The 26,989-nt window shown below is 45.9% G+C and overlaps 1 protein-coding gene across 1 annotated transcript; it reads left to right on the top strand.

Annotated features, from left to right (window-relative positions):
- The first annotated feature begins 854 nt into the window (after nt 1-854).
- pkd1b (polycystic kidney disease 1b) lies at nt 855-25,994 on the top strand. The gene is made up of 42 exons (XM_034559286.1): nt 855-927; nt 1,508-1,712; nt 1,804-1,991; nt 2,121-2,239; nt 3,396-3,543; nt 3,625-3,890; nt 4,000-4,764; nt 5,513-5,644; nt 5,832-5,977; nt 6,088-6,224; nt 6,838-10,496; nt 11,065-11,205; nt 11,572-11,854; nt 12,020-12,122; nt 12,273-12,401; nt 12,552-12,702; nt 12,869-13,006; nt 13,420-13,564; nt 13,650-14,345; nt 15,128-15,281; nt 15,455-15,620; nt 15,781-15,976; nt 16,100-16,267; nt 16,702-16,842; nt 16,943-17,153; nt 17,430-17,553; nt 18,994-19,137; nt 19,239-19,620; nt 19,919-20,018; nt 20,116-20,309; nt 20,479-20,681; nt 20,762-20,959; nt 21,037-21,191; nt 21,913-22,113; nt 22,454-22,628; nt 22,732-22,914; nt 23,872-23,976; nt 24,078-24,212; nt 24,292-24,494; nt 25,066-25,177; nt 25,261-25,799; nt 25,928-25,994. Exons 1-42 carry the CDS (start codon nt 855-857, stop codon nt 25,992-25,994), a joined length of 11,880 nt encoding a protein of 3,959 aa, XP_034415177.1.
- Nucleotides 25,995-26,989: the final 995 nt, after the last annotated feature.

Raw genomic sequence — 26,989 nt, 5'->3', positions numbered from 1 at the left:
CATAACAAAATACATTTTAAAAAGTTTACTAAGTACAGTACTAGAAGGTAAATACTCCCACTACTGGAATCAGCACCAAGTAACCAATATGACACCATCTGCTGCTCTTGTGAGGGGAAAGAGCTCCGCACAAAGAGAAATACGACCGTATCCACGGCAACAGACTGACAATCCCCAGCTATGGTTGCCTTCAACTTTGACTGGTCCCTCTCCAGGCAACCTAGATGGCATCCTCTCCTTTAAAGCTATGTCCATTTCTTTCCGTGCATGTGCGTCACAGAGCCTTTGTTCTGTTAGTGATGAGCTCTTCTACAACATGGTCGTGGTGCAGCACAATGCAGGACAGAGAAGTTTCAAGATTTAAAAAAAAAAAAAAACGTCTTCCTTTGGCAACCCAGACAAAAAACAAAAATGATGATTTCTCTATATTCCTAAAACAAATAAAAAGCAACCATGTGTACCCAAACAACACTCTCACTGGGACGCCTCTCTGGTCTCTGAGGCTTGTCTCCGTCAGGGTCTGAGTGAGTCGGACTGTTCCCATTGAGCTCCAGGGTGTTTTACAACATGGTAATGAGCCTCCTGTGTCCACTCCGCTTCTAATGGCCGTTGCTCAGAGACAAAGCAGAAGTCACAGAGAAGAGGCCTTTAAAACACCACCAAACATAACTCATGGTCGGTTCTGTGGACGAGGGGGGGAGGGCAGATGAGGGATTGAGAGGAGAACCTTTTTCGACACTAGCGCGTTGAATGCAACGACTGCAGTGCACTGATTTCTGCGCTGCTCCTGTGGGTGATTAGGCCGAGGCATCACTTTTTCTCTCCTCAGAAAAGGATGTGACGTGCGCCACAAGATGACGGCTACACTCATGCCACAAAGGCAGGCGCCCTGGGTCATCTGTGTGGTTCTCATGGCCGCAGCTGCAGGTGAGAAGCTTCTTTTTGTATCTGATTCAGACGAATGAATGCAAATGTGACGGTTTGTTTGGGTACATCTGTTTTTCCCTCAAGAGTGAACCACGGCAACCCCTCTCCGCTCCTCCCTCATTTTTCTGATAACACTTCTGCACTTGGATGCTCCTTTAAATCTAAAACCCTTCTTCTTAACTGCTGTGGTCTTTGGTTCTCCAGTGTTTTCACAGAAAAGCAGGGTGTGTGTCATCGTATCGTATTTACTGATATGTGCGGCTCAATTCATTAATGCGTTTCCCAATTAGAGCCACACAAGTCACAATAGTCAACGGGCAATAATAAACATAATTTCAAAATTGAGTATTACAAGTGAAACGTGCGACGAAAGAGGAAAAAAAAGCAACATGTGAAACACCTGTTGCGCAAACATCTGTGACTCTCGCTAATGAGCTCTTGATCTCCTCATCATGTGATTTTAGTACATTTAATTCAATTATTATGAAGACATCCTGAAAGTGTAGAGCTTGACCTTTTATATATTTATATACTTGTATATAGTTCACGCTGATTGGTAATTGACTCTCTTCTGGCACAGTTCCGTGTGTTTGTTGCCTTCCGGAGGACGCCCCTTGTCCAAAAGGTGCTCGGATCCACCTGGCCAGCCCGCGATGCTATTGGCTCTCTGAGAGGACGTCTTCGTGGCCTGAGGCACAGGATGCATGCAGGGAGACTCGGGGCGGAGATCTGGCGTCTGCCGGCAGTCCCGAGCTGCAGAACTTCGTTCATTCCTCATTTCCAGCGTGAGTGCTGCACACGAGCGTCTCCTTTTTTCGCTGCGTCTACGCTTGCTTCTATATCTACTGATGCACCCTGTCCTCGCTGTTGGCTCAGGAAAACCACCGTGTGGATATGGCTGAAGAGGTCTGACCAGGCCGCGGAGCCAGTTAGTCCTGCATGGTGGGCCGGAGGCCGCGAAGGTCGGGGGGCTTGTGCTCAGATGGCCTTGGGGTCACGGGGACGGTGGAGAGACGCTCAGTGTGTTGGACGCCACCGCTTCCTCTGTGAAAAAGAAGTAACTGGTAAGACTTGTGTAAATCGCTGGAGAACACCAGAGACACATATGACATCTTTTTATTTTATCCTCATGTGAGGTTGATATTATTACAAACGTGTCTTGAGGATATTTTGGTTAATTCCTCTCCATGCAGAGTCTTTGCCTTCTGTGGACCGCTACCTGACTGGATTGGCGCTCATGACCGGCGTCTACACTCGGACCCAGATACAGCCCTTTGCCAATGTCCCGGACATCGGGCAGCTCACAGTGGAGGTCAGTGAACGCTGGTGAAACACTGGCTCCCGACCTTAGGGCGCACAAGATGACCCTGAAGGGTTGCCAGATGCTTAACAGGAAAGTAAAGAAGAAAAACATCAGCAGCACAGACTTATGTTGGAATCAAAATTGCTTTTCTTCTGTTGGGAAATCTGCCTAAAGTATTAAAATCGCATAAGTGATACACTTCCGATGAGGGGTTAGTTGGCATTGTTTGCTTATAAAGGGTAAAAAACAAAAAAGATTGGGATTCATTGGTCTAAGTCGCTAACTAATAATAAATATATTGTAATAGATATTGTGATTTTCAGCTGTAACATATAAACAACAGCAGACGCTTTGTGATTGAAAGTGCATGGAAAATAATTAGCAAGCTAGCAGCAAGAAATATGAAACAGACCATAATGAGTTAAGTAAAGCATTACCCAATACATTAACAGTCCAAATATGTTGGTAGTGGTGTTGTTGAAGGGGTACTCTAGCTCAGTGATTCTTAATCATAGGGCCATAGGGCCAGAGCGCCACCTAGAGGGCCGCAAACAACTTTCAGTTTTCTACCCGAGGGCCGCGGCACCGCATAGGTTATCAATTAAAGACACCAGAGATATTACTGTTATCCAGGAGACGCTCAGTTACAATATAGCTTCCCACCACTTGGCGGCGGTAATGCGCCAGTCAGTTGTTTTAGAAGCTCCAATAGGCAGAAGAAGACACTCGGCCGGCCGCTGGCCTGGAGCGAAAGTTCTGGAGAAATATTTAAAATGAAAACATGAAGACGAAAGTGGTGATAAACCCCCAAAAGTCTAAATGTAGTACAATCCCGACTTCACTAAGTAGGGCTTTATTAATGGAGGTGACGAGGCACATTGCATAATGTTTTTGCTTCTTCAACATTAAGTGGATTTGATTTAGTTATTGAATACAATTCAAACCAAGAGGGAGATCAATTAGTTGAACCAATACGGTGTTACTATTGGAATGGGCCCCGTGCCACTTTGTACTTGAAAAGTTGGGCCCCGAGGTCAAAAAGGTTAAGGACCCCTGCTCTAGCTTATCTGGCAGGGCTGTGTGGGTATATTGAACACAAAAAAGTTTGGGAACTGCTAAAAGATGGATGAATAATAAAAAGAGGTTCTCCGTCTGACACCCACAGATGCAGCTGTTCCCAGGGATGTGGTTCAGTCACGCCGGTCAGTTGGTATCAGTGGAGCTGGTGGTCCAGCCCAGCCCAGTGTCCTCTCTTGCCCGAGTCCAGATCCTCCGACCCTACTGCAACCCCAACCACCACCTGGTGCCTCCAGGTACAGCGCAGCGGTCCCTATGGGGGGCTTCCTGGGAGCTCCTGATACCGCCGCTGATAATCTCCTCTTTTTCTCCCTCAGGTTGCAGCTCTCTCCTCAATCCATTTAGCTGCTGCTCGGCGGTACCGCTGTGTAACACCACAGGGGGCTGCAGCATGGGCCAGTATTGGTGCCACCTGCTGGAGGGCTGTGTGCCCACCACCAGTCCCTGCAGCCCCTACGACTCTGCAGCCGGGGCCCGCGGCTTTGCTTTACCGCCCAGATACCTTGCAATACCCCCCTTTTACCACCTGGTGGCAGACCTGCCTCTGAGAATAAACCCTAGCTCGGAACTCAACAGTTTAAGCGTGAGTTGACCTGCAGCCAAAACGGATGATGTTTGAATACAAAATATGGGGCAGAAAAAAAAGATAGATTGCTGACACGTTTTCCTGTTTGTTTGTTTTTGGCTAACAGCTGCTTCTTCCAGATCGAGCGATCGTTGTGTACCCTGATGACATTGTGGCTATACAGCACACTCGCGACTCTGGTGCATTCCTGCATTGCCTGAACGGCGACGCCTCTTTAAGCTCCCCGTGGCGCCAGAGTTACGTGTCGCTGAGGAGGACGGAGTGGGGAGGCTGGTGGGAGGGGGGCCTCACTTCCCCGCCCCAAGGAGGCCAGTGGGTGGACGGGGCGGTGTGTGATCTGAGGATGCTGTACGTGGACAATCTCAATAGAGCTACCGAGCACGACGACAGCTTCGGCTTCAACCAGAGAGAGACAACCGCCGCCCCAGATATGTGGGCCCTGACAACTGGTCCTACTGCGAGTGCGAGATCTCCGTTTGGGCTTCGCATCGTTCACCCCGTGCCGGATGAAAAGAACCGGATTCATGTCCAGATCAACGTCCCAACACTCATTGTTATCAAGGTCCTGTCTGGAGGCAAGGCCAGCAGCTCATGGTCAGCTCCAGTTCTTCGGACCGGGGTGCCCTTCCTTCCATCTTGCCCCGAAGAGGTGGCTCACTCTCGGGCTGGCTGTGAGAGACAGTCCCGGGATGCCTGGTTCTCCTCTGCGACCCTGGTTTTGCCCTTGGTCGGTCTTCAAACGCTGAACATCAACGTGATGGATGCAGTAAGCCCTCAGAGTGTGAGTGTGAGTGTCTGTGGCTACGAGGCAGTGACGGGGCTCAGTGTTGAGCCACACGGATGCTGGAGGATGCTCGTAGACACTCCACAGGTGAGGATGCAAGAATTAATTAACAACAAACACATTCTGCTTATTTGAGAAAATAGTTCAGCATCGAGTCAACATGTGAAGACCTTTCCCCTATTGACACCAGGAGGTCAAATGTATCACTCATCATGTGAAATATATCCACGTTCTCTCAATGCATTGGCAAAACATGTAGTCCAAACATTCATGGTTCCCTGAAGACGTATGCTTGTGATATGTTGGTGATCTTCTGACTTTTCTCAAATGGCTCCATGAGTGAAACGTCTTGATAACTATTGGATGCACATCTGTGAAATTTGGTACATATGTGTATGTTCACCACAGAATAATTTGTATTAACTTTTGTCAAATGTCATGTATGCAATCATCAGGTCAAACATGTTGTATATTCTTTACTTTGGTTTATGACCAAATACCTACAAAGCTGTACTTTTGGCTTAGTTAATATTAGCAAATGTTAGCATGCTAAGGTGCGACCCAAAGATAGTCAACGCGATGAACATTGAGGACATCAAAACACCTGCAACACGTAGTAGTATAAAGAACGACTTTATTGACAGACCAACACGTTTTGGCTAATTTCAGCATGTTTTCAATGCAAAGCACTGATCGCGCTTACAGCCTCTTGAGCCATTCACTCATTTTTCACAGAAATATGTTGACATGTAAAACGAAAAGGCACTTTAGTTTGATTATTTATTCACTGACATTTGTATTTGATGTATCTTTTAATTTTTGTTTCACATTGTAGTTATTTATAGCCAAAGTGGAGAGTGGTTCCTCAGTAAGATTCACATGGGTGATTGACAACCTGGAGAAGTTTGCCTATGAAGGAGAATCCTACAGTATGGTTTTCAAGAAACCTGCTGAGTATAAGCTCAGGGTAAGGTCATTTAGTTGTTTCTGTGATTTTAACTTTCCTAAGTTTTTGATAATTTTTCATTTAAGTATAAAATTGAATTCAGGATTTTTGTATTATTTACATTTAATTACATTCTGAGACTTTAACGCCAAAAAATAACCTATTTTCTTTCTGCCAGGTGACAGCTTCCAACCAAGTGAGCTCCCAGAGCCAACAAATCCTCCTGACTGCCGATGAATTGACCCCGCTGGCTGAGCCAGAGTTCCTGTTCGCCAAGGAGGTCGTGGCTGTGGATGCTGCACACCTCTACACCCTCAGGGTCAAAGTGGACATCTCCCTGCCAGTCACCTTCAGGTAAGGCACTGCAGGGGGAATTCTAGGGATGGCATGCATCCCTCGACTTTATAACGAATAACACCACTAGAAATGTACTTCTAAATTTCCATGTGGTGTATGTCATGTAGATGGGATTTTGGGGATGGCAGTAGCAAGGTGATCCACAACCATTCTGCTCCGTGTCAGATCATGGAAGGGCTTACAGCGAGAGGAGAGAAGCAAGTATATGTTCAGGACTCTGTGAACTATACCTATCCCATCCCAGGTAAACACACACACACACACACACACACACACACACACACACACACACATAAACTATTAAAGCTGCACTTATCTTTTCTTTTAATATACATCAGATGTGGAATGTGAGAAGGAAAACCTACTGTACACTACCTGCCCAGCACCAAACAATAGACATAATAAGTCAGCATCTAACTCTTAACATAGTGAAGTTAGCAGCCAGATATTTCCCCCGAAAGAGTTGTTGCAGAGTTAGTTAATTAAGCCAATGTGAAAGTGCCAATAACAGCAATTTCTCAAATAGTCACCACATGCCTGGTATCCACATCTTTGCCTATTTTTGGATTATCCTCGGGTTAGGCTGTGTCGTCACTTCCAAAATGGTCCGAGCCATCGACTTTGAGCGTCACAACAGCTCTTCACAGAGACTATGTCCATATTTTATACGGTCTATGCAGACCTAACCAAAGCTAAAGTTTTATAATTTTTTGAAAGCCCACTTAAGCTAGAACTTAAACATTTCGTATTTTGGTGACATTTGGTGATAAGGATGCAACAGGTAGAAACGGTACTTTACTTTCTATTCAATCCATCAAGTTAAAAACGTTTTCCTCATCTGTCTTTGTTTTATCCAGACAACTACCCACTTCACGTCCAAGTCTCCAACCAATATGACAACACCGATGCGTCACTGAAGATAAGCGTCCGCCCGCATTTAAATCACCTCCTCATTTCCACTTCCCTTTCCGTGGCCCTAGTCAAACAGACTCTCCTTCTGGAAGCTTTCGCAGAGCCCTCCACCTTAGCCATTGTCTACACATGGGACTTTGCCGACGGCTCTGAAACTGTCCAAGGCACGTACTGTAGGGTCAGCCACGCGTTTGCATCTGCAGGAGTTTATAACGTCACAGTGCGTGCCAACAACACTCTTGCAGTCCTGACCGCCTGGCTCATGGTGGAAGTTATGGAGAAAATCTCTGGATTAATGGTCAGCTGCAATGGACCCAGTGAACTAAGCTCTGCAACAGATTTCAGAGTGGCAGTAGCCACTGGTACAAGTCTCATGTGGAATTTTGACTTTGGTGATGGGTCCCTGCAGGGAAACTGGACAGATGGTTCCATCTCCCATGTCTATGAATTGCCAGGGAACTATACAGTAGATGTAACTGTCTCCAATACTCTCAGCCAAGCTCATCAGTCTATCGATGTAGAAGTCTATAGATTGGCTGTTAGTGGAGTTTTTCCTCAAGAATACGTCATGAGTAGAAGAGACATACAGTTTACCGCTCGGGTGAATGGGAACATATCCATTCTGACTTTCCATTGGCTGTTTGGAGATGGATCACCGTTGAGTGTAGTGAGTGGACAGTCCACGGCCATGCACACGTTTCAAAGCCAAGGGATTTCTTATATCAGCCTGACTGTGTTTAGTTCTGCTACATTTGTATCATTTAATACAAGTATCTGTGTTGAAGCGCCAATAAGCAACATGACAGTGCTGGCATCACAGGAAGTAGTAGCAGTAGGAGAAGAGACATGCCTTAGGGTGTTAATTTCCCCTCTACAGCTGAATGCTTGCATATTGAAATGGTTTCTCAGCCCATCTAGTCTCATTGCTGTGACAGAAAACGCTCAAAAGTGTTTTACTTTTAGAGATGAAGGTGTTGAAGAGGTATCAGTAACGGCGAGTAACAAAGTCAGCAACAAAACAGCCAGAGTTTGTATCATCGTTCAAAACCCCGTAAAAAAGCTGTCTGTGGCGCATGATAGTGAAAGTGGCACGCTGACAGTGAATACATTAGTGTCATTTTGGGTTGCCAGTTGCACTGGCAGCAATGTGTCAGTGCTGTGGGACTTTGGAGATGGATCTCCGGTGGAACGGAGGCCAAATGTGTCACACGTCTTTACTTCAGCGGGTCAGTTCACGGTGAATGCCACAGCATTTAATGCTGTTAGCCGTGATTCTGTGACCCTTAAAGTCAATGTTTTACTTATTATTTCAGACATTTCCCTTCACACCAACCAGCCTTATGCTGTAGTTGGGGAAGAAACTATTATCTCAGCAATTAGCAGTGCTATCAGTAGCACCAACTACTACTGGACTGTTGACGGTATAACCTCCACCAAACAGGGGACTTATCAGTTTAGATTTGCTTTCCTGAAACCAGGGGTTTATCAAGTAAGGGTTACAGCACAGAACTTGGTGAGTAGAAAGGAAGCAGCTATTTTGATTGAAGTCTTTGAAAGAATAGAGGGTCTTCAGATTGAATGTCAGAGCCTAACAAACATGAAATACGTACCAACCCAAGAGAACCTGTTGTTTACTGCTTCAATCACCCAGGGATCCAATGTCACTTATCACTGGCTTGCTACACAGAGTGGATTAAGCCGACACATCTCTGGTGATGGAGAGCTTTTTCATATGTTAGCTGACACTCCTGGTGGGATTTCAGTTCAGCTAAGAGCTTGTAACAAGTTGGGTGAGGCCACCAGCATTGTTTCTTTAGGGGCAGTCCAGCTTGTAACAGGTGCACACATTACGACACAATCAAACATTGTGGCATTAGGGAAATTAGTGAACATCTCTGTATCCGTGGTTACTGGCTCAGACCTACAGTACCTTTGGTTTGTGAAGTCTGATCTGTCACCCCTGCAAACCAAAGCGCCATTTCTTCTCCACACTTTTGCAAGTGTTGGTCGTTGTCTCTTTAAAGTTTCAGTTCAGAATGTCCTCAGTCACAGCAATGTCACCAAAGAGTTTAATGTGCAAGAGGAGGTCCAAGAGGTGGACTTTGAAATTGAAGGAAAGACGCATCCCTTTTATTTCACCACCAGTGCTGCCGTTCAACTCCATGGGCGTATTAGGAAGGGTAGTGATCTGCAATGGAACTGGAAAGGTAGAGGTGCTATGCTTTTTAATGCTTCTAATCAGACCTTTAGCCACACTTTCCCATGTGCAGGCATCTATCAGGTGTCTTTGAATGTCTCCAATGGGATAAATTGGCAGGTGGTTTCACACAGTGTCGCAGTTGAGGATGCAATCAAAGGACTAAGGCTGAACGTTTCCGAGTCTTCTTTCTGCACCGAGGAAGAAGTAACTTTCATTCCGACAATCTCCAAAGGGAGCAATGTGAGCTTTGCTATAACATTTAGAAACAAAGACTGGATTCATACTCAGGATATTCTTGAAGGGCGGTTCACCACATCAACCCTTCCAGCAGGGACACATCTAGTTACAGTGAAAGGTTGGAACCACATCAGTGGTGCAGAGGTATCTTCCAGCATTTTGGTCACTAAGCATATTCAAGGTTTGCAACTTATGAACTGTTGTTCTGATCCTCTAGAGGCTCTGAAAGGAATCATATTCAAGGCAGAAGTTCAAAGTGGTTTTCCAGTCAACTACACCTGGATATTTTATTTGGTGGGGTCTGAGCCCACCTGGCTCACGGGACAAGAAGTGATCTTTACTCCCCCAGAGAGTGGTTCATTGTCTTTTAGCGTGCTTGCCACCAATGGAATCTGCTCCAAGACGGTAAATGATACTGCCACAGTTCAGTGGCCTGTTAAGAAGGTCAAGCTTGTCTGTCAATCAGAAAGAATATTTGTTGGACACGCTGTCGAATTTTCTGCAAAAGTGAATAGAGGGAGCAATCCCAGATACCTCTGGTACTTTGGAGATTCTGCTGAAGCATTTGTGACAGACTTGAGCACAGTCAATCATACTTATTATATTCCTGGGAAATACAGTGTTACAGTCAAAGTTCTCAACAGTGTCAGCAATGTGTCCACCCAACTACACATGGAGGTGGAGCAGCCCCAGTGTTCCAGCCCTCAAGCTTCTCTTGTCCAGAGCCAGTCTACTATTTTCAGGTCCAGACAGAGCGTCTTTGAAGCAAGCGTGGACAATAACTGCTCTGCTTACAAAGCCACATACTTATGGGAGATACTCAAAGAGTCCAATTGCACTAGTTTAGAATTCTATGGCAACAAAGTTGCTCTTAGAAGTCAGGTAGATGCAACGTCCCCTTTTCTCTTACTCCCGAAGCATACTCTCGGTATGGGAGAGTATTGCCTCATATTCACCGTTTCACTCCAGGGAACTCCTCTACTTGTCAGACGAAGAACCAGCGTTACAGTGGTCTGCTCATCGCTAACAGCTGTTATCAAGGGAGGATCACACAGACTGTGGCCCAGTCTCAGTGACCTCATCCTAGACGGATCTGAGTCCCAAGACCCCGATGTTGAGCCAGGAGTGGAGGATACACTGCAGTACAACTGGACCTTCATGCCAGTGGTAAAGGCCTCTTGATTTTAAAGCAACCTAATGTAATAAAGTGGTATTAATTGCTGTTATTTTGAGTTGGATAAGGAAGTATAGATGAGATAAGGGACATGTTATGATACACTGCCATCTTTCCAATTGACATCTACTGTTTGTAGGTGATACTAACACCTGGGTGTTTGTTTTTTCAGAACTCCACGGATTCTCATTTTTTAAAGCAGCCCATTGGTACTAACAGCAGTAGAATGACTGTACCGAGCACCCAGCTGCACCCAGGAACCAACTATATGTTCACCCTCACTGTACACAAGGCAGAGAGGAGGCCTGCCTCTGTCAACCAGACAGTGAGTTTTACTAATAATCCCACTCCATTCGTTCACAAAAGTATACTTTAATGTTGACTTTCAATGTTTTTACTTTTTTTTTCTTGTACCTGCCGTTCAGTTGGGATTTACGTTATTTAAAATATCTCTTGCAAATGAATAGTTTTTAAGATTTGGGCAAATATGGAAGAATTTACCACACATTGTGTTCAACAAGTTGCTTACCAAACATACTTCTGTTTTTATTTTATTTTAAGGTGACTGTGTGTAAAGCTCCGGTGCTTCCTGTGATTGTAGAGTGTGTGTCCTGCTCTGTCCTGTCCTCCCCTCACCACATTAGTTACAACAGCCCCATCATCCTCTCTGGACAATGTGGACAGTGTGATGACCAGGCTCAGGTAATGATTCTGATTAATACTTTCAGGTAAAGTTGTGTGTTTAAGGAAAAGGTCCCATATTGTATAAAGAGAGATTACCATTATTTGTCTTTATTTGAAAGGAGGTCTAGGTGCTAAAGAAATACTGTGAAAGTATTAAAACGCTCAATCCAAAGTTTCTAATGTTTTTGTTAAAATCTTAGTATAAGGTAAATATTTCTTAAAAATATATGACAAATAAATCTCTGAAGTCTCTGTTGTGTTATTGTTCATTATCTTATTAATTTGAATGCTTATCGCCTTAAATAATTAATTTGTGATTGGACAGTTTAATCTATATTCAATCCAAACAGTATTATTATGATTCATGTGTGTGTCTTCTCTCAGTACAAATGGAGTGCTGAAGACCAGACTGGCGTGACCCTTGACCTTAACGAGGCATCCACTTCTACAGGGAGGCATTCTCCTAACTTGGTGGTGCGTTCAGGTGTCCTGCCGGCAAGGCAGAGTTATACCTTCACTCTCAATGCATTCCAGCCTGGCAGAGGGCTGTGGGGCAGCGCCAGCCTGACGATACTACCTAACAATCCACCACACGGAGGCCTGTGTGATCTCAGTCCAGAGTCAGATATACGTCTGCTGGAGACAGTAGTCACCTACAGCTGCTCAGGTAACACTGTGGTCCTCCTAGAGGTGTGACTAAATCCAACATATATATACAATATGTGTGACTTTCAATGGAGAACAGGCAGCTTGTTGATTTGACCAATCAAATAAGGAAATCCTTCTTCAACAATCGGACTGTGTTCCACTCAAATCTTCTCTTATCGGGCAGGGTGGCAAGATGAAGAAAGCAGGGCCTCTCAGCTGATCTATACCTTCCAGGCATCACTATGCCAGTCCACTGGCACGGTGTGCCCCCTGCTCACATTGTACAGGTGAACACAGGCCTCAACCTACAGCTAATATTGAACTGGAAAGTGTGATCCTTACCTGAGTATTAGAAACTGCATTAAGAAGTAAGATTATGATGTACTTCCTGTCAAACTTAAGCTGTTCATCATTTATGTCTTAATTTCTCTCCCCAGGGGTACCCGTGCAACATTTGGCAGCCTGGTTCCAATGGGAAGTCCTGAGCGAGAAAAAAACACGTCAGTCATCACAGTTACACTGCTGGTAGAGGACCACCTGGGGGCAAAGGTCATTGCTCTGAACAGGTGAGCTACCAGGATTTGATGCAGCTGTAGCAAAATAGCATCACTTGCCACCATACTTTATTGTTCAGTCAAAGGTTGGAATTAGGTTAATACACATTATGCCTCACATTTTAGTGAACTCTCACTCTTCCTGATTGCTCTTCTCTCCAGAAAGTTGACAGTTGAAACTCCTCCAAGGGACAAAGTTGCCAGTCAGTGGCTGAGAAACAAGAGCCAGATAGAGCTGTGGGCTTTGGTCCAACATGGCAACCCTCAAGAGATCATCCCTTATTCCATTGCCCTCACCAGCCAGCTCAATCAGGTCACATCATACCTCATTTACCAGTGCATGAAATGACACTTTAGACTGATTATGAATAAGAAGATTAAGATTAAGAAGATTAAGAGCATATGGTGGATGTGTGAATCTCTCAAGGTTTGCATGTGTTCGGAATCGGTACTGATGAGTTTCACCGACCTCTCCACAGATGGAGTCCGGACGGACCGCCACGGAGCTTATGGACAGAAGGGAGATCCGTGAAAATGTGACCCAAGCCCTGGCCTCTCTCCCCGTGTCCTCAATGCTGAATGTCAATCAGATCAGCTCAGCGTTGTCACAGTCTACTGTAAGAAATAGCCTTGTTTGTTTCCTCACCATTCTCAGCCCCAAATATTGAACAAGTGAAGCTCAGTAATGTTGAAGGCTTTAGAGACTAAAGGTGTGAGTTTTGTTTTTCCATTTCAGGTTTCACCTCCTTTAATAAGTCTATGATAAACTGTGTAGCTAAAGTACCGGCACTGTAAATGTCTCCATTGAATCCCATTACCATTTTTATTCCACCGCCCCTGTATTTAGCATACAGAAAATAATTTTTGTGGCAATTGTGTATAAATGGTTCAAATTCAGAAAATGAATGCCTGACTAAATATTTAACTCACTGAAAGTGGAAAATGTTTTTTTTGTCCTCTGTTGTTTAAGGGATGCAGATGTTTTGATCAATTACCTTCAAAGAAAATATTTTCATTTGCCCCCCCCAAGGCTGTTCCCAGTGAATTGGTATGTGAAAAGTGCCAGCAGAAGGTTCTGGAAGCGGTGGGGAAGATGATCCATGTCATGGAGGAACAGATGAGTCCTGGTGTTTTGTCCGCTCTGGAAACAGGGAGGGACATCCTGAACATCATAGGTGCTGGTCAACCACCGTCTTCTGCATGAAACCGTCTGCTGGTGGTGAACGTTGCTGAATATTTCCGTGCTCTCCTTGTCTCCAGGTAGCACGCTGGCGGCCGTGTCTCAGTCTGCCAGTGCTTCCAGTTCTCACCCAGCTCACTCCGGCACCCTGAACTCGGCTCCCACGATCACCCTGTCGGCGCTGGCTCACGCTGGGGCCCTGATGCGCTCTCTGATGCACTCACGTGTTCACGGCGAGACGCCCCTTTCGCTTTCCACTCCTTATATCAACACGGTGGGTTTCCATGGAGACCCCTCCGACCTCCTCTGCACGCAGAAGTCCAACCGAATCCAGACTGCGCCCTCGAAGAGTTCTCGGCCATGTCAGTTCCACATCCCCGCCTCCCTCACCGCTCGCCTGAAGAGTCAGAAGTCCGAGGTGGTGCAGGTACTGTTTGGTATGGATGCGGAGTTGGGGGCCAACGCATTGCTGACCGTGGCCGACCCTCCGATTTCCACGGCTCTGGTTGCCATGGAGCTGACCACGCCTCGGGGCCAGCCCATACCCATCCAGGATCTGGATCCCAAACAGGCCATACGGGTCACCCTGCCCAACAAATACCCTGTGGGACAGGACAATGGGGGTGGAGATGGGAGGGTAGGTGAAGCTGGCAATGGGACGTGTCTTACCGTGACTCTCCCCAACGAAGGCAGGTTGAACCTCACAGTCAGAGCTGTGAATGGACTGGACGAAAACGCAGGTTTATACGTCTCCTTCCATTTCAGTCTGGACCCAGGTACAGTTGACTATTTCAAAACATTTGCACTTTGTTATAATGCTGAGGATCAATTGACTTTAATGGCTTTTTACTATTTCTTTCTGACTGCACCTATGAACCCACTTCTAACGGGTACAAGTCCAAGTATTTGCTTTTTAAAGCATTGTAAATGTGAGAGGAGCCGACTGAGAGTGCTCAGTGTGTTCATCACTATACAGGGGACCCGTTTCATGTCCTCATTTGATACACTGTTCTTATTTTTAAAAAAATAGCGATTCGAACTACTGTCAGTTTTAATTTATAGAAACATAAATTCGCCGATCACAGCAAAAAGTCAAAGCAATCACATTTTCACAGTTACACTCAATGTGGCTTTTAACGTCTGTTTAATAAACAAGCTGGCGTTCTGTTGTTATAATATACATAATATAACTTTTTTTTTGTCACAGATTAAATATGACAGAAAAGTTATTTCAATTAAAGTTACCGACGGTAGCTTTAAGGTCGATCATGCAGCGCCTACGTCACTGTATGTCTGTGATATATATATATATATATATATATATATATATATATATATATATATATATATATATAGAGAGAGAGAGAGAGAGAGAGAGAGAGAGAGAGAGAGAGAGAGAGAGAGAGAGAGAGAGAGGGGGGGGGGGGTATTTGTTCTGAGTTTGTACTCATGGTTGAATGCGCTTATTTGTAAGTCCCTTTGGATATGGATATGTGATTTTTTTCCATTAAATCATGGATTATAAAAGGCTGCGTTCAAACTGCATTATCATGTCTAGGAGCTACTCCAGTGAGTCTGGGACAAGTCACGATAGAAGTGAGCTCCACGGCGCCGGGGACGAACGCATCCCGGGATGCCCTGGTGAGAGTGCGGGCCCTCGCTCTCTCCGCTCCAGCCTCCTCCGCGGAGGAAACCATCTTCCTGTCCCCGCTGTGAGTCGTGGTCTCTTTTCTGTAACTCCTTGCTCGCGTGGACGTGAATAAAGAAACTGCTTCACGTGTTTCTTCCACTCCAGTTTGGAGAGAACAGACAAGCCCCTCTCTGTCACCCTGACCTCGTCTCTCGGCGGCGGCGGTCCCGTCCACGTGTCGGCGTGTGTCTTCAGCTCGCTGTGCCGGTACTACAGCGTGGAGGAGAGGCGTTGGAGCAGTGACGGTCTCCGGCCACTGGAGGGCAGCACGCTCCACGCGGCGCACTGCCTCACCCGCCACCTCACCATATTCGGCGCCAGCATGTTTGTTCATCCCGGGGCTGTTGTTCTGCTGCCACCGGTATGTCGTGTGTATTGTTTTGTGAAAAAATAAGTATATATAATCCATTCCCCCAAATAAAGAGTCAGGATTAGAACGAGAACAGTCATCAACAGGCTCGCTCTTCCCTCCCTCCCTCCCTCCCTCCCTCCATCCATCCATCCATGTCTTATCTGTGCAGCCAGGCGGTCCCATGCGTAACATGGTGGTGGGCATTGTGTGCGCTGTCCTGGTTCTGATTCACCTGCTGGTGGGGCTCATCGCCCATAAACTGGACCACTTGGACAGCTTGAGGCTCAGCCAGGTCCCTCTGTGTGGCCGGCCGGGGCTGTACCACTACAGAGTGCTGGTAAAGACCGGCTGGAGGCGAAGAGCAGGTCAGCCAAGGACAAGTCACTGCGAATGCAACGTCGACACAAAAAGTAGTGAAAGCATTCTTTCTGTTAGAATTCATGAAATCTCTAATTGCATATGATGGACATGATTAATGCACCCATCAGGCACCACAGCACATGTTGGCATCAGCCTGTACGGTGTGACCAAGAGCGGCTCTCGTCATCTGCAGAGGGATGGAGCTTTTCAGCGTGGCAGCCTGGACCAATTTCACCTGGAGACAGATGACAACCTGGGAGAAATTTGGAAAATTCGTATCTGGCATGATAACACAGGTACTACAACAAAATTAACCTTCTTTTTAAGCTATTGGTGTTGATTTATGACCCTATGTTGAGACAATGTCCTCTGGGACTTAGACATTACATTGTAAACAATTAAAACAAATTCACCCTCTACACAGACATTTAAGTTTTGAAACCTATAGGACTCAACCAAATGATTGGTTGGAATTTAGATTTGTTCAATATCTCTGCACCAGATTCCAGTAAAATAAAAATGGCGTGTGTGTGTATTTACATGAATTTGTGTGGCCGCGTGCAGGTGTGCGACTTAAGTAAGCACACTTTTCAGCATGTCATGGGGCACAGACACACCGTCAGGGACCCCCCTGTGCCACGGGGCCCATTGTTTCATAACCCGGCCATGACTGTAAGTAGTGGAGGTGACGACATGTGAATGTATTTGAATACCATCCATGTAAACGCAGGTCTGCACCCGTCCTGGTACGTTCAGCACGTGGTGGTTTGGGACCCTCAGACAGACCACATGTTCTTCTTCCTGCTGGAGGACTGGCTCTCTGTGGAGAATCAGAAGAACGGCTCTGTGGAGAAAGAAGTTCTGGCCTCATGTAAGCGTCTACACTTATTTTTAATGAAGTAATATCGTGTACATCTATGATTTTGTTGCTAATTAAGTCTAGCGGCCGTGGTGTCTTTTTTTACGGACAGGCCCAGAGGAGCTTTCTCAGTTTCGACGGGTCTTCGCCTCCCAGCTGACGTTTGGGATGTTCGAGCGCCACCTGTGGCTGTCGCTGTGGGAACGCCCGGCCCACAGCCGTTTCACCAGGGGTCAGAGGGTCACATGCAGTGCTCTTATGCTGTATCTCTACCTGGCACTGGGAGCTCTGTGGTACGGGGCTGTTGGCTCAGAGGGGCACAGGTAGGATGGTTTATAGGCCTGGGTTTCAAAAAAAGGGTATTAATGGAATAACAAATGTCAGAAAAAAAGAAAAGAAAGTAAATTAATCAATAACATTTCCATAAAAATACGGTCATTTTGATCACTAAAATAATAACAGAATAGTAATTGGTTCTTTAGATAATATAATATTGCATTGACAAGTATTATATAGAATGTAATGATAGTATTTCTGTCTCATTCAAAGGGACATTATGTCATGTTTTCATGACCTCTTCTGTGTCCCTTTGCCACAAGAGGACCGGTGTCAGCCCAGCTGCTGGTTAGCGTGGAGGCGGTTGCCGTGGGGATGACTGTTGCTGTACTGGTGTTTCCTCTCCAGTGTTTCCTCTGTTTCCTGTTTAGGAAAGCTCACAGTCAGGTAACTTAAAACAACTACTCTATTTTCATGATGCAATTTACTGCTGAAGAAAGCTCCGTCCTCATACACCTCGTTCTCACTCTCAACTCGTCAAATATGGCAGCTTGGTCAGCATCAAACTATGATGCTCCACGTTTATGCAAAACTAAAGCTCCTCTGTCCTTAGTTATTAAGGCGGGGGACGTGACGTGATGTAATATAAAGGAAGACAAAGTCAACTTGGGGAGAAGCTCAGGGTGGATATGAAACAAACAAACACACTGTTTGTGTCCTGTGTGAAAGTAAACTTAACTTATTTTAACGTATGTACTCAACACACATATGTAACAAACGTAACATACTTAACTTACATACTTAGCTTGTGTCATAATGTATGCACTTAACTTATATCACATACTTAACTTACATACTTAGCTTGTGTCATACTGTATGTACTTAACTTATATCACATACTTAACTTACATACTTAACTTGATTCATATTGTATGTACTTAACTTATATCACATACCTAACTTACATACTTAACTTGATTCATATTGTATGTACTTAACTTATATCACATACCTAACTTACATACTTAACTTGATTCATATTGTATGTACTTAACTTATATCACATACCTAACTTACATACTTAACTTGATTCATATTGTATGTACTTAACTTATATCACATACCTAACTTACATACTTAACTTGATTCATATTGTATGTACTTAACTTATATCACATACCTAACTTACATACTTAACTTGATTCATATTGTATGTACTTAACTTATATCACATACCTAATTTACATACTTAACTTGATTCATATTGTATGTACTTAACTTATATCACATACCTAATTTACATACTTAACTTGATTCATACTGTATGTACTTAACTCATATCACATACTTAACTTACATACTTAACTTGATTCATACTATATGTACTTAACTTATATCACATACTTGACATATGCCATGTGAGTAACGTACTTAACTTATAACTTATATAAGGCTCTTAACTTATATCAGGTACATAGGTTAACATACTTGTGAACGTAAATTAAGTTATGTAACAAACTTATTTGAACCCAAACCTGACCAAGGGGCATCTCGCCATGTTTTGTAAATCAGACGAGGACCAGTACGTTAAAACGTGACGCCGAAGTGACGAGTGTGTTGCCTCATATGAGCCGTTTGATATGACATGTTGGCGTGTTATTTTTGACTGGAGTGTTGCTCTTACCCGTGTGCTGCTGATTAGAGGTCATTACAGGGATGTGTTGGACGTCCAAGCTTTGTTTGTCTAACAGTCTAATCTCAGTGTGGAAAATGAGTGTTTTCAAGTTCATGTATACTCAGAAATGTTGAGGCAGCAATTTATGTGTGTGTGTGTGTGTGTGTGTGTGTGTGTGTGTGTGTGTGTGTGTGTGTGTGTTCGTAACCCAGGTAACCGTGGACCTGTCAGTTCCTCCTTCTCCTGTTTGTCACTCTGTGGAAATGGACGTTTACCTCGGCCAATCGGCGCTCTGGGGAACTTCCTTCCTGTCTCTGTCAGACTCCTCTGGTCCAGCGAGGGACAGTCCTTCATCTGTGAGCGCACACACACACACACACACACACACACACACACACAAACACACATAATTGCAGTTCCTCCCCTGGTTCATGAAGTGTTCTTCTTGTTCCTGTAGTTAATGGAGAGCAAGGCGTTCGACTCCAGTATTCTGGACTTTTGGGCTACATCTGGCTTGGCGCCCCACACAGATGGAGCGTGTCAAGAGGAGGGCGTGGTGGGCACATGGCCGTCCTGCGACAGCCTCCTCAATCTACCAGCGAGCCCAAGCCTCACCAAGATGACCCCTGCCCCCAACCTCTGCAAGGCTTCACCTGCTCTGGGCCCCGCACGCCAGCTGAGGAGAAAAAAGGCCCTGATGCAGCTCCGGCTGGCCTCGCCCTCCTCCCCTCCAAAAGACATTTCCAGTTCTCACCAATCGTCTCCATCACTGGACAAAAAGGCCCACGCCATAAAAAACAGCTTACAGCAAGCTCACAACAACAATCTGACTCTGTCTGGTAATAAACATAAGTTATTGATCTATTAGCGACATGTAAGAGGTTTTGTGTCCCCGGCCAGCGGCTTCCATGTTGTCATAGTCAAAGTGAGTATTGTATGGTTTCATACAAGCAAACTCATCACCTCAAGCAGAAGGAGAGCGGGCAGGTTGTGGGAACGTATCAGGAATTGACAGCAAAAGACAAAACCCCACATTGCGTTACTAACAGTCTAAGAGCAGGGTGGATCCATGGAAATGTATATGCATGTATACAGTGTGACTAGTCTGATTCTATTTTTCTTTGTACTTGACACCAGAGGAGGATCTACTGATGTCTATAGCAGCAGCAGATACAACAAACAGCAACTCAGACAGCGGCTGGGATTCCCCGAGAACCACCTCATCGCTCTCAACCACGTACGGATCCCTCCTGTGCACCATGCAACTGCCCTTTTTCATGCAAGTTCTGCGTCGCCCAGAGTGTCCCATATTGCTGCGATGTTCTCCCTCTTAGCCGGAGCACCTCCTGCAGCAGCTGGTCAGAGCAGAGTGAGGAGATCCACAAGCCAGATCCGCAGTCCTGTCCGACCCCGTATGGCGCCGCACTCTACAGGTGTCCCTCCGTCCTATCGGTAGACTCCGTGGCCAGCACCTTCCTGCCGAGCCCGTCCCCTGACTCCGCGCGCTCCTCCTTCACCACGCGCATAGGTACCAGACCCACAATCCCCCCCCCCCTCCCCCCCAGTTGGGAATCCCTATGCTAGACTATGTGATACAAAAGAAAAACACCCAGTAAATAGCCAATTGGTATATTTCTATTCTCATCTGATGATCTGGCGCGTGAGCAGTGTTTGAGTTGTATCTGCCCCCATCCCAGGAGTTGCTCGGGGTCGGCCCAGCTGGCTGCTCCCTCCCTGGGCCCTGCGTGTGATTTACCCCCTGGTGGCCGCGCTGCTGGGAGCGTGCCTGGCTGTGGTCGGCCTCTACGGGAGCTTCCTGTCCAGAGCAGTCGTCCTCATGTGGCTTGTGTCCGCTCTCTCGGCCTTCCTGGCCTCTGCGCTGCTGCTGGAACCTCTCAAGGTGAGCTCATCGCATCCACTTTTTTCGACCCTCGGTGGGGTGAATTCCTGTGACGCAGCGTCTCTGTCTTCCTTGCTCAGGTGTGCGTGCAGGCGCTAATCCACACAGCACTGTGGAGGCCCGTGGATGCAGAGGTGGAGGAGCAGCTGGCTCAGCAGAGCACCGTGGCGAGGGCGTTCGGGGAGCAAGGGGGCAAGGTCCGGCCACCATGTGGCTACGGGCTGCTGCAGGCCAAAGAGGAGGCCCGCAAAGTCCGAGCTCTGCGATCCCTCATGGCGGTGAGAATAAGGACCGTGGCAGTTTTGTCTCCAGGAGCATCTTTTTGTTAATTACCATCTGCATGGTTTCTGTACAGCACTGCGTGTGCCAGCTGTTCTTCCTGTTGCTGGTGCTGATGGTGAACTACCAGGACGGCGTGGAGCAGAGGCAGGCCAGGCTGCTGCACTCCGCTGTCAGACGCCGGCTTCTCACGGCACCCTCAGGGTCCCTGAACGTCACATCCCTCACCGAGTAAGGGCCACACTGCATCTGGGGGAGAAGACTGTGATATGGCACACCGCCATTTCCGCTAGACATTATAATGATGCCGTTTCTTTTCCTTCTTTGGGCTGAGATGGTCTTCATCTGGGGGTGCTCACATGGCGTTCCCTGTCAAACATCAGGGACAGAGGCAGTTGTGTACATCCTGGGACTGAACTGTTCTCTCAGTGTAGCTTTTATATTTTGGCGCTTTTTCAAAATCCCCCAAAATCATGTCTTCAATCACTATTATCTATTCTAGTGAGAACAAAGAAATTCTGATAAGCCATTTTTCTAGTTCTGATCTATATTGTGTTGCGAGAATTATGTTTTTAAGTTCCTTAAAGACACATTTTCATATGTGAAAAAGGTTTTGGTCGGTAGAAAAAAAAGATTTTCGTCCACAAGAAGCTGAAGTGCACCACTTTTTTTCTTGGGGCTTCCATAAATCACACTAATCACGTAGTCAACTTTGTTTATAATTTGGTGTCCTCAGAAACACATATTAAGATATTAACACGTAAAAAGAAGAAAGCAAAGGATGTCCTTACTTGACTCTGCATGTCTTGGTACGGCCTTAATTCCTTAATTCCTAATTTGACTAATGACTAATTAAAAGTAGACACAGTCTCATTATTGAGATGAAAGAGAATGTCTGTTGAGAGAGAAAATGAAACCCAAATGAACTGGTTTTTGTTCCCTCTTCATCCAGCTGGTCGGACGCAGAGCGGTGGATCAACCACTCCTTGGTGACGCACCTGCACCAGAACCCTACGCTGCGCCTTGTCGGACGGCCGCGGCTGCAGTGCACACGTCCCCTCCGTCCCGTGGAAAGTGTCTTTCTGGGAAACGGCAGTGTGGCAACGCGCCAGCTCCTGGCTGACTTGCACATGGCCGATTGGGGCAAGAGACAGTAAGTGGATTAGTGACTTCATCTCCGAGACACGCCGAGTGCGTATTCATTAATACCGTCCGTTCTTCAGATGTTGAATCCTCCGAGAGCAAAGCACGATTCAATTAGTCTTTTGAAAAATAACTAGGCGTGCCTCCCCATTCAAATTTGCCAAAAAAGCAAAAACGATTGTTTTTTTTCTTTTCTTCTGGGGACAAATAACATACATAATCTTCATTATTATTTGAGATACTGAATCATCTGATGATCCTCTTAACCCTCAGTTGTAATGATGAAATATAGACGACCTACACATATATTGAGATCTATATGTTTCCATATTTCTTTTGTTCCCTCCCAGGTTTAAAGCCCTTTCTATGGACTTCACACACTACCACAGAGAGTCTGGTTTATTTGTGTGCGTGTCCGTGCAACTAGAGTGGGCTCAGACACAGCGAGTCAACCCCTCTCTCTCCATCCATCCACTCCTCATCCCTTCGTCCCTGTCTGGACTGGACCTGCAGGTGGCACTCACGGTAGCAAACCCTGCAATCCCTTCAACTACACCAAGAATAGACACGAAGCGTGATGCACATTGGGAAGTGGTTCAGAAATAATTCCAGTGTTGAAATCCACTAGGTTCTCCTTCTCCTCTCTGCTCTCCTCCTCTTGTTCGGAGAGCTGTGGTCCGTGGCCACTGAGCGTGTCCGGGCTCTGCCTCAATGCAAACACTGGTTCCAGCTTCTCCTGGCCTTGTTGTCCCTGGCAACGGCTATCCTGCAGTTCTGCTCCCTGTCCCAGGCCACCTGCTGTGTTTCCAAGGTAAGAAACCCAAACTAAATATTTAGTATCCATTACGATGACCTCCATACCTGAGTGTCCCCTGAGCAGGCCCTTGTTGCGTGTTAACCCCGATGAGTCCAAATTGGACCAGTTGCTGATAACCTATGTCTGAAAAGCCAGTGTCGGTGAAATTATAATGATGTATTCTTTATTTGTCCTACCCTGTGCCTTGCAGTTGTTTTTTTATTGGTGCAAAGAGCAGTACGCAAAACAGGGGTCCTGACGTACAATACATAGGAAATAGACAGAAACAGATAATATAGACAAATCTAAATGGACAAAACAAAGCATAACTGTTAGAAACAATTCTACTCAACACCAAGTGTAAAATCATCATTCAGGTCATTTATTCATGCAAGAAGGAGCAGAGTTGAAATCACGCACAAGTCATATTTCCAAGTTGCTGCTCAAAGATCCATCTCTGAGCCTCTGTCATTTAGCATTTAGCAGTTTAGCCTCCATTGTCTTTGCGAAGGGGCTCCAGATAAAGAGATGAGCTATCCTCTCTTAGAAGTACCTGTGATCAACTTCTTATCAGTGATTGATGAAGAATACTGATCAGTATTTGGACTTCCTGGTGCCCCCCTCCCAGCAAGACCTTCAGACCATAAAAGTCCTGTGATTTGTACAGTCACAGTCCTGTTGAAATAGTTATTTTTCCAACAATAAAAAAATAAATAATTATACAATAATATTATTTAAAGAGAGAGGTAAGCCTGAGCAAATACTAATAATAAAAATAATAATGATACGTTTTAGCAGATTTGGGGGCAAATGCTACTTAAGCTCCTACATGTACATACAGCCCGAACCATATAAGAAAAAGACTACTTTGGTCCTTTTCTATGTGTGGCTTTGATGACATTACAATGACCTGTACTTGACCTGTACTTGACCTGTACGTGACCTGTACTTGACCTGTACTTTGCCATTTAGCTTCGATCCCAACCGGACAGCTTCATCAACTTCCACAGTGCTGCCCGCCTGGCACAGCGCTGTTCTCAGTGTGCCGCTGTCCTGCTCACTCTACTCGTTCTCAAGGTAAACGAGAGCTCTCCTTCATCACTATACGCCTCGATGCTGGGCCACTGGTTTCCACACTCTATTAAATGTCGTCTCATTTGCATCGCCGTGTGCTCCAGCTGCTGGGAACCTTGAGGTTTGTGCGGAGGTGGGTGGTGTTCGGCAGGGTGCTGCAGAGGGCCTGGAGGGAGCTGTGGGCCCTGGCTGCCCTGCTGCTGTTGCTGCTGCTGCTGTGCATTCACCTCGGGAACACGGTACGACAGGGAAGCATTCAGCGGAATCGAGTAGAAATCAAGACAAAATGTATTTGCTATGTCTCTGTCTTGGTTTCAGCTCTTCTCCTGTTCTGTGGAGGGTTTCCTGTCAGTGCGTCAGACCGGGGTCTCAGTGCTGTCCATCCTCCGTGGCCGAATGGTTCTCCGTAGACTTTGCAGGGTCCACCCAGTCCTGGGCCCCGTCTATGGGCTGCTAGTGATGGCGGGCAGTGTTTGGCTCTTAGCCAGACTCTGTGGAGCTGTTCTCATCCGTACATACAGGTACACAATGTATGTGCATAATATTACCAGTGGATTGTTTTGTGGATATGAAGTCTAAAAATCCCAGCACTGCAATGTCAGTAGATAGATGTAACCCCAAACTCCCAAGAGTCCAGCCTTGTCTCATATTTGTACTTTAGACATTTGATGAACACATATTAAAAACTATTTAAAATGCATGTACAACTAGATCTAGGCTCTAGATCAGCCACAGCGCTGCAGGCTAACATGCTCACAATGACAATGCTAACATGCAGATGTTTCCTCTCACTTAAGGGACCAGTGTGTAGGATTTAGTGGCATCTAGTGGTGAGGTTGCAGATTACAACCAGCCAGATAAATGACAAAATGGTACGGACAAGTGTGTAGCCCAATGTAAAGGAGTGGAAGTACATTGCAATTGTACTCGAGTAAGAGTAAAAAGTTTTGTGCAAGACAGCTACTGTCCGAAGTACAATTAGTACTGCATCACTCCCAACAGCTGAGGATGATACGGATTATTAGTTTTGCAGATATTTGGCCATAGACCAATTGGACAAAGTAAATTGTTAACTTTTGCTGTGTCTTTCAGGGCAGTGCAGGCCGAGCTGTACTGTCCAACTATTGAACCCCAGGACTATGAGATGGTGGAGTTCTTCATTAAGAGACTCAAACTGTGGATGGGACTCACTAAAGCCAAAGAGGTATGCATTGCATTTGTTGTGGTGCAAAACTTCCAAAGCCGGGTCATGTTGCTGATTCCACGCGTGTTTTTTTTCCTTTCAAGTTCAGGCACAGGGTGAAGTTCAAAGGTATGGACGTCCCTCCCTCCAGGTCCTCACAGGAATCCCGTCTCTCTACCATGTCTTCCACCCTCCCCTCTTCCCGCTCCCCTTCCCTGTCTTCCTCACTTTCATCCCCCCGTCCCCTGTCCTCGTCTCTCTCCACGAGGTCTGAGGACTCATCGGTGTCCGATGCTGGGTTCGACGTCCAGCCCTACCTGGACCGCCTGCTGCCCTGCGTCAGGACACTGCTGTCTCGTTTTGACCAGGTCAATCAGATAACTGAGGACGTCCACATCCTGGAAATGAAACTAGAAGAGGCTCAGGAGAGGAGGCGGAAGAAGTGGATCAGTAACAAGGGCAACAGTCGAGAAATGTTCGGAGAACCGGAAAGGCCAAAGGAACTGGAAGGGGAAGGAAGGGAAGCAGGAGAAGTGAGACACAGGAAGAGAGGCGTTATTTACCCCAAGCCGCGAGTCTCCCTTCCATCCTCCTTCTCCTTCACCCCCTCCACGCCTCACTCCTCTGCCGCATCGGTCTGCAGGTATCCCCACACACGTAGCACCTACTCTGAGTCTGAATCAGTGCCATTCCGGCCTCACGCCTCGACCAACAACTATGCTCCTGAAGCATCCGAGCTTGCATCGGGAATCTCTGGCTCATATCCCGCAGATTCCCCTGGATGCGGCGGATTCCCCCGCAGGAGAGCTTGGCATTCTGGGAGCTCTCATTCGGCTGACGCGGCTCATCGGATCCTCCACACTCACGGTGGAGTTGCTCCATGTGACAACGGAGGAGACTATTTAGCATTCACTAACACCAGGCCCAGGAGCGAAGAAGGGGTAAGACGGCATATCCGTGATGGAGTCCCCGTGAAGAGGAAGGCTTGGACTGAGCAAGACTGATATTGGGTTTACTGTGGAAGTAGACTGCTCAGACTAAATATCTAGAGTGGTGTGCAGCCACTGTATTTGCTGCTTCTTTGGCACTGCAAATGAAAAACTGGTTACATGAGTTCCTTTTGTTTGCTAGCAGGTGCCATTTAGTCTGATTTGACACGTACATGTGAATGTGTAAATGTACCTCAATGTTTTCTGTGGTTCTGAAGGAGTTTCTCCAGGTCTAAGAAAATAGCCCAGAGGATGTCATCAGTGGAATCTCGGCTTGGGTATGAAGACCACAGATAAAAATAAATAAATAATTGTTTAGGGTGTGGAGTTTAAAAGATGTGGGTATTTACCAGTCAGTGTGAGTCAGTCGTCGTTGCTGCTGTTGACGGATCGTTCAATCGAGGTCATTGTAAGATGTTGTTTTTTTTGCGTCTTGACCCATGTAGAGGCTACAAGTCAGGATATTGTGGACTCTGCTGCATTGATTTTGACCATTATTGCAGATCTCAAAAGTATAGGCTTATATATATATATATATATATATATATATATATATATATATATATATATATATAAATGCAATACAATACTAAATCTCCAAAGTACCATTCAAGGTATTTGATGATTTATACACGTTGAAAAAAGGAGATTCCAGCACGCCATACAGAGAGGAAATTGTATTGAGTCCATCCATCAAACTAACTTTGCCTTATGGCCTTCCTTAGTATGAGTATGAGTTCTTTCAGTGTCTGGTGTGCGGGAATTTTGTTACAAAATAATGAATTCCTATCCAATGCACAGGGTCTGCATAAGAAATAATAGACGTGTAAATCTTTTTTTTTTC

Source organism: Cyclopterus lumpus, chromosome 19 (genome assembly GCF_009769545.1).
Source record: "Cyclopterus lumpus isolate fCycLum1 chromosome 19, fCycLum1.pri, whole genome shotgun sequence".
NCBI lineage: Eukaryota > Metazoa > Chordata > Actinopteri > Perciformes > Cyclopteridae > Cyclopterus > Cyclopterus lumpus.
Note: the sequence above shows the minus strand (reverse complement) of the source record. Positions and strands in the feature narration are given on the sequence as shown.

Bases quoted from the DNA above. Each gene is read 5' to 3' on its own strand.
- pkd1b (XM_034559286.1), top strand. From the start codon at position 855: ATGACGGCTACACTCATGCCACAAAGGCAGGCGCCCTGGGTCATCTGT. The intron at 4,765-5,512 runs GTGAGGATGCAA...TTCACATTGTAG, and splicing joins TGCTCGTAGACACTCCACAG to TTATTTATAGCCAAAGTGGA. The intron at 5,645-5,831 runs GTAAGGTCATTT...GTGAGCTCCCAG, and splicing joins CTGCTGAGTATAAGCTCAGG to AGCCAACAAATCCTCCTGAC.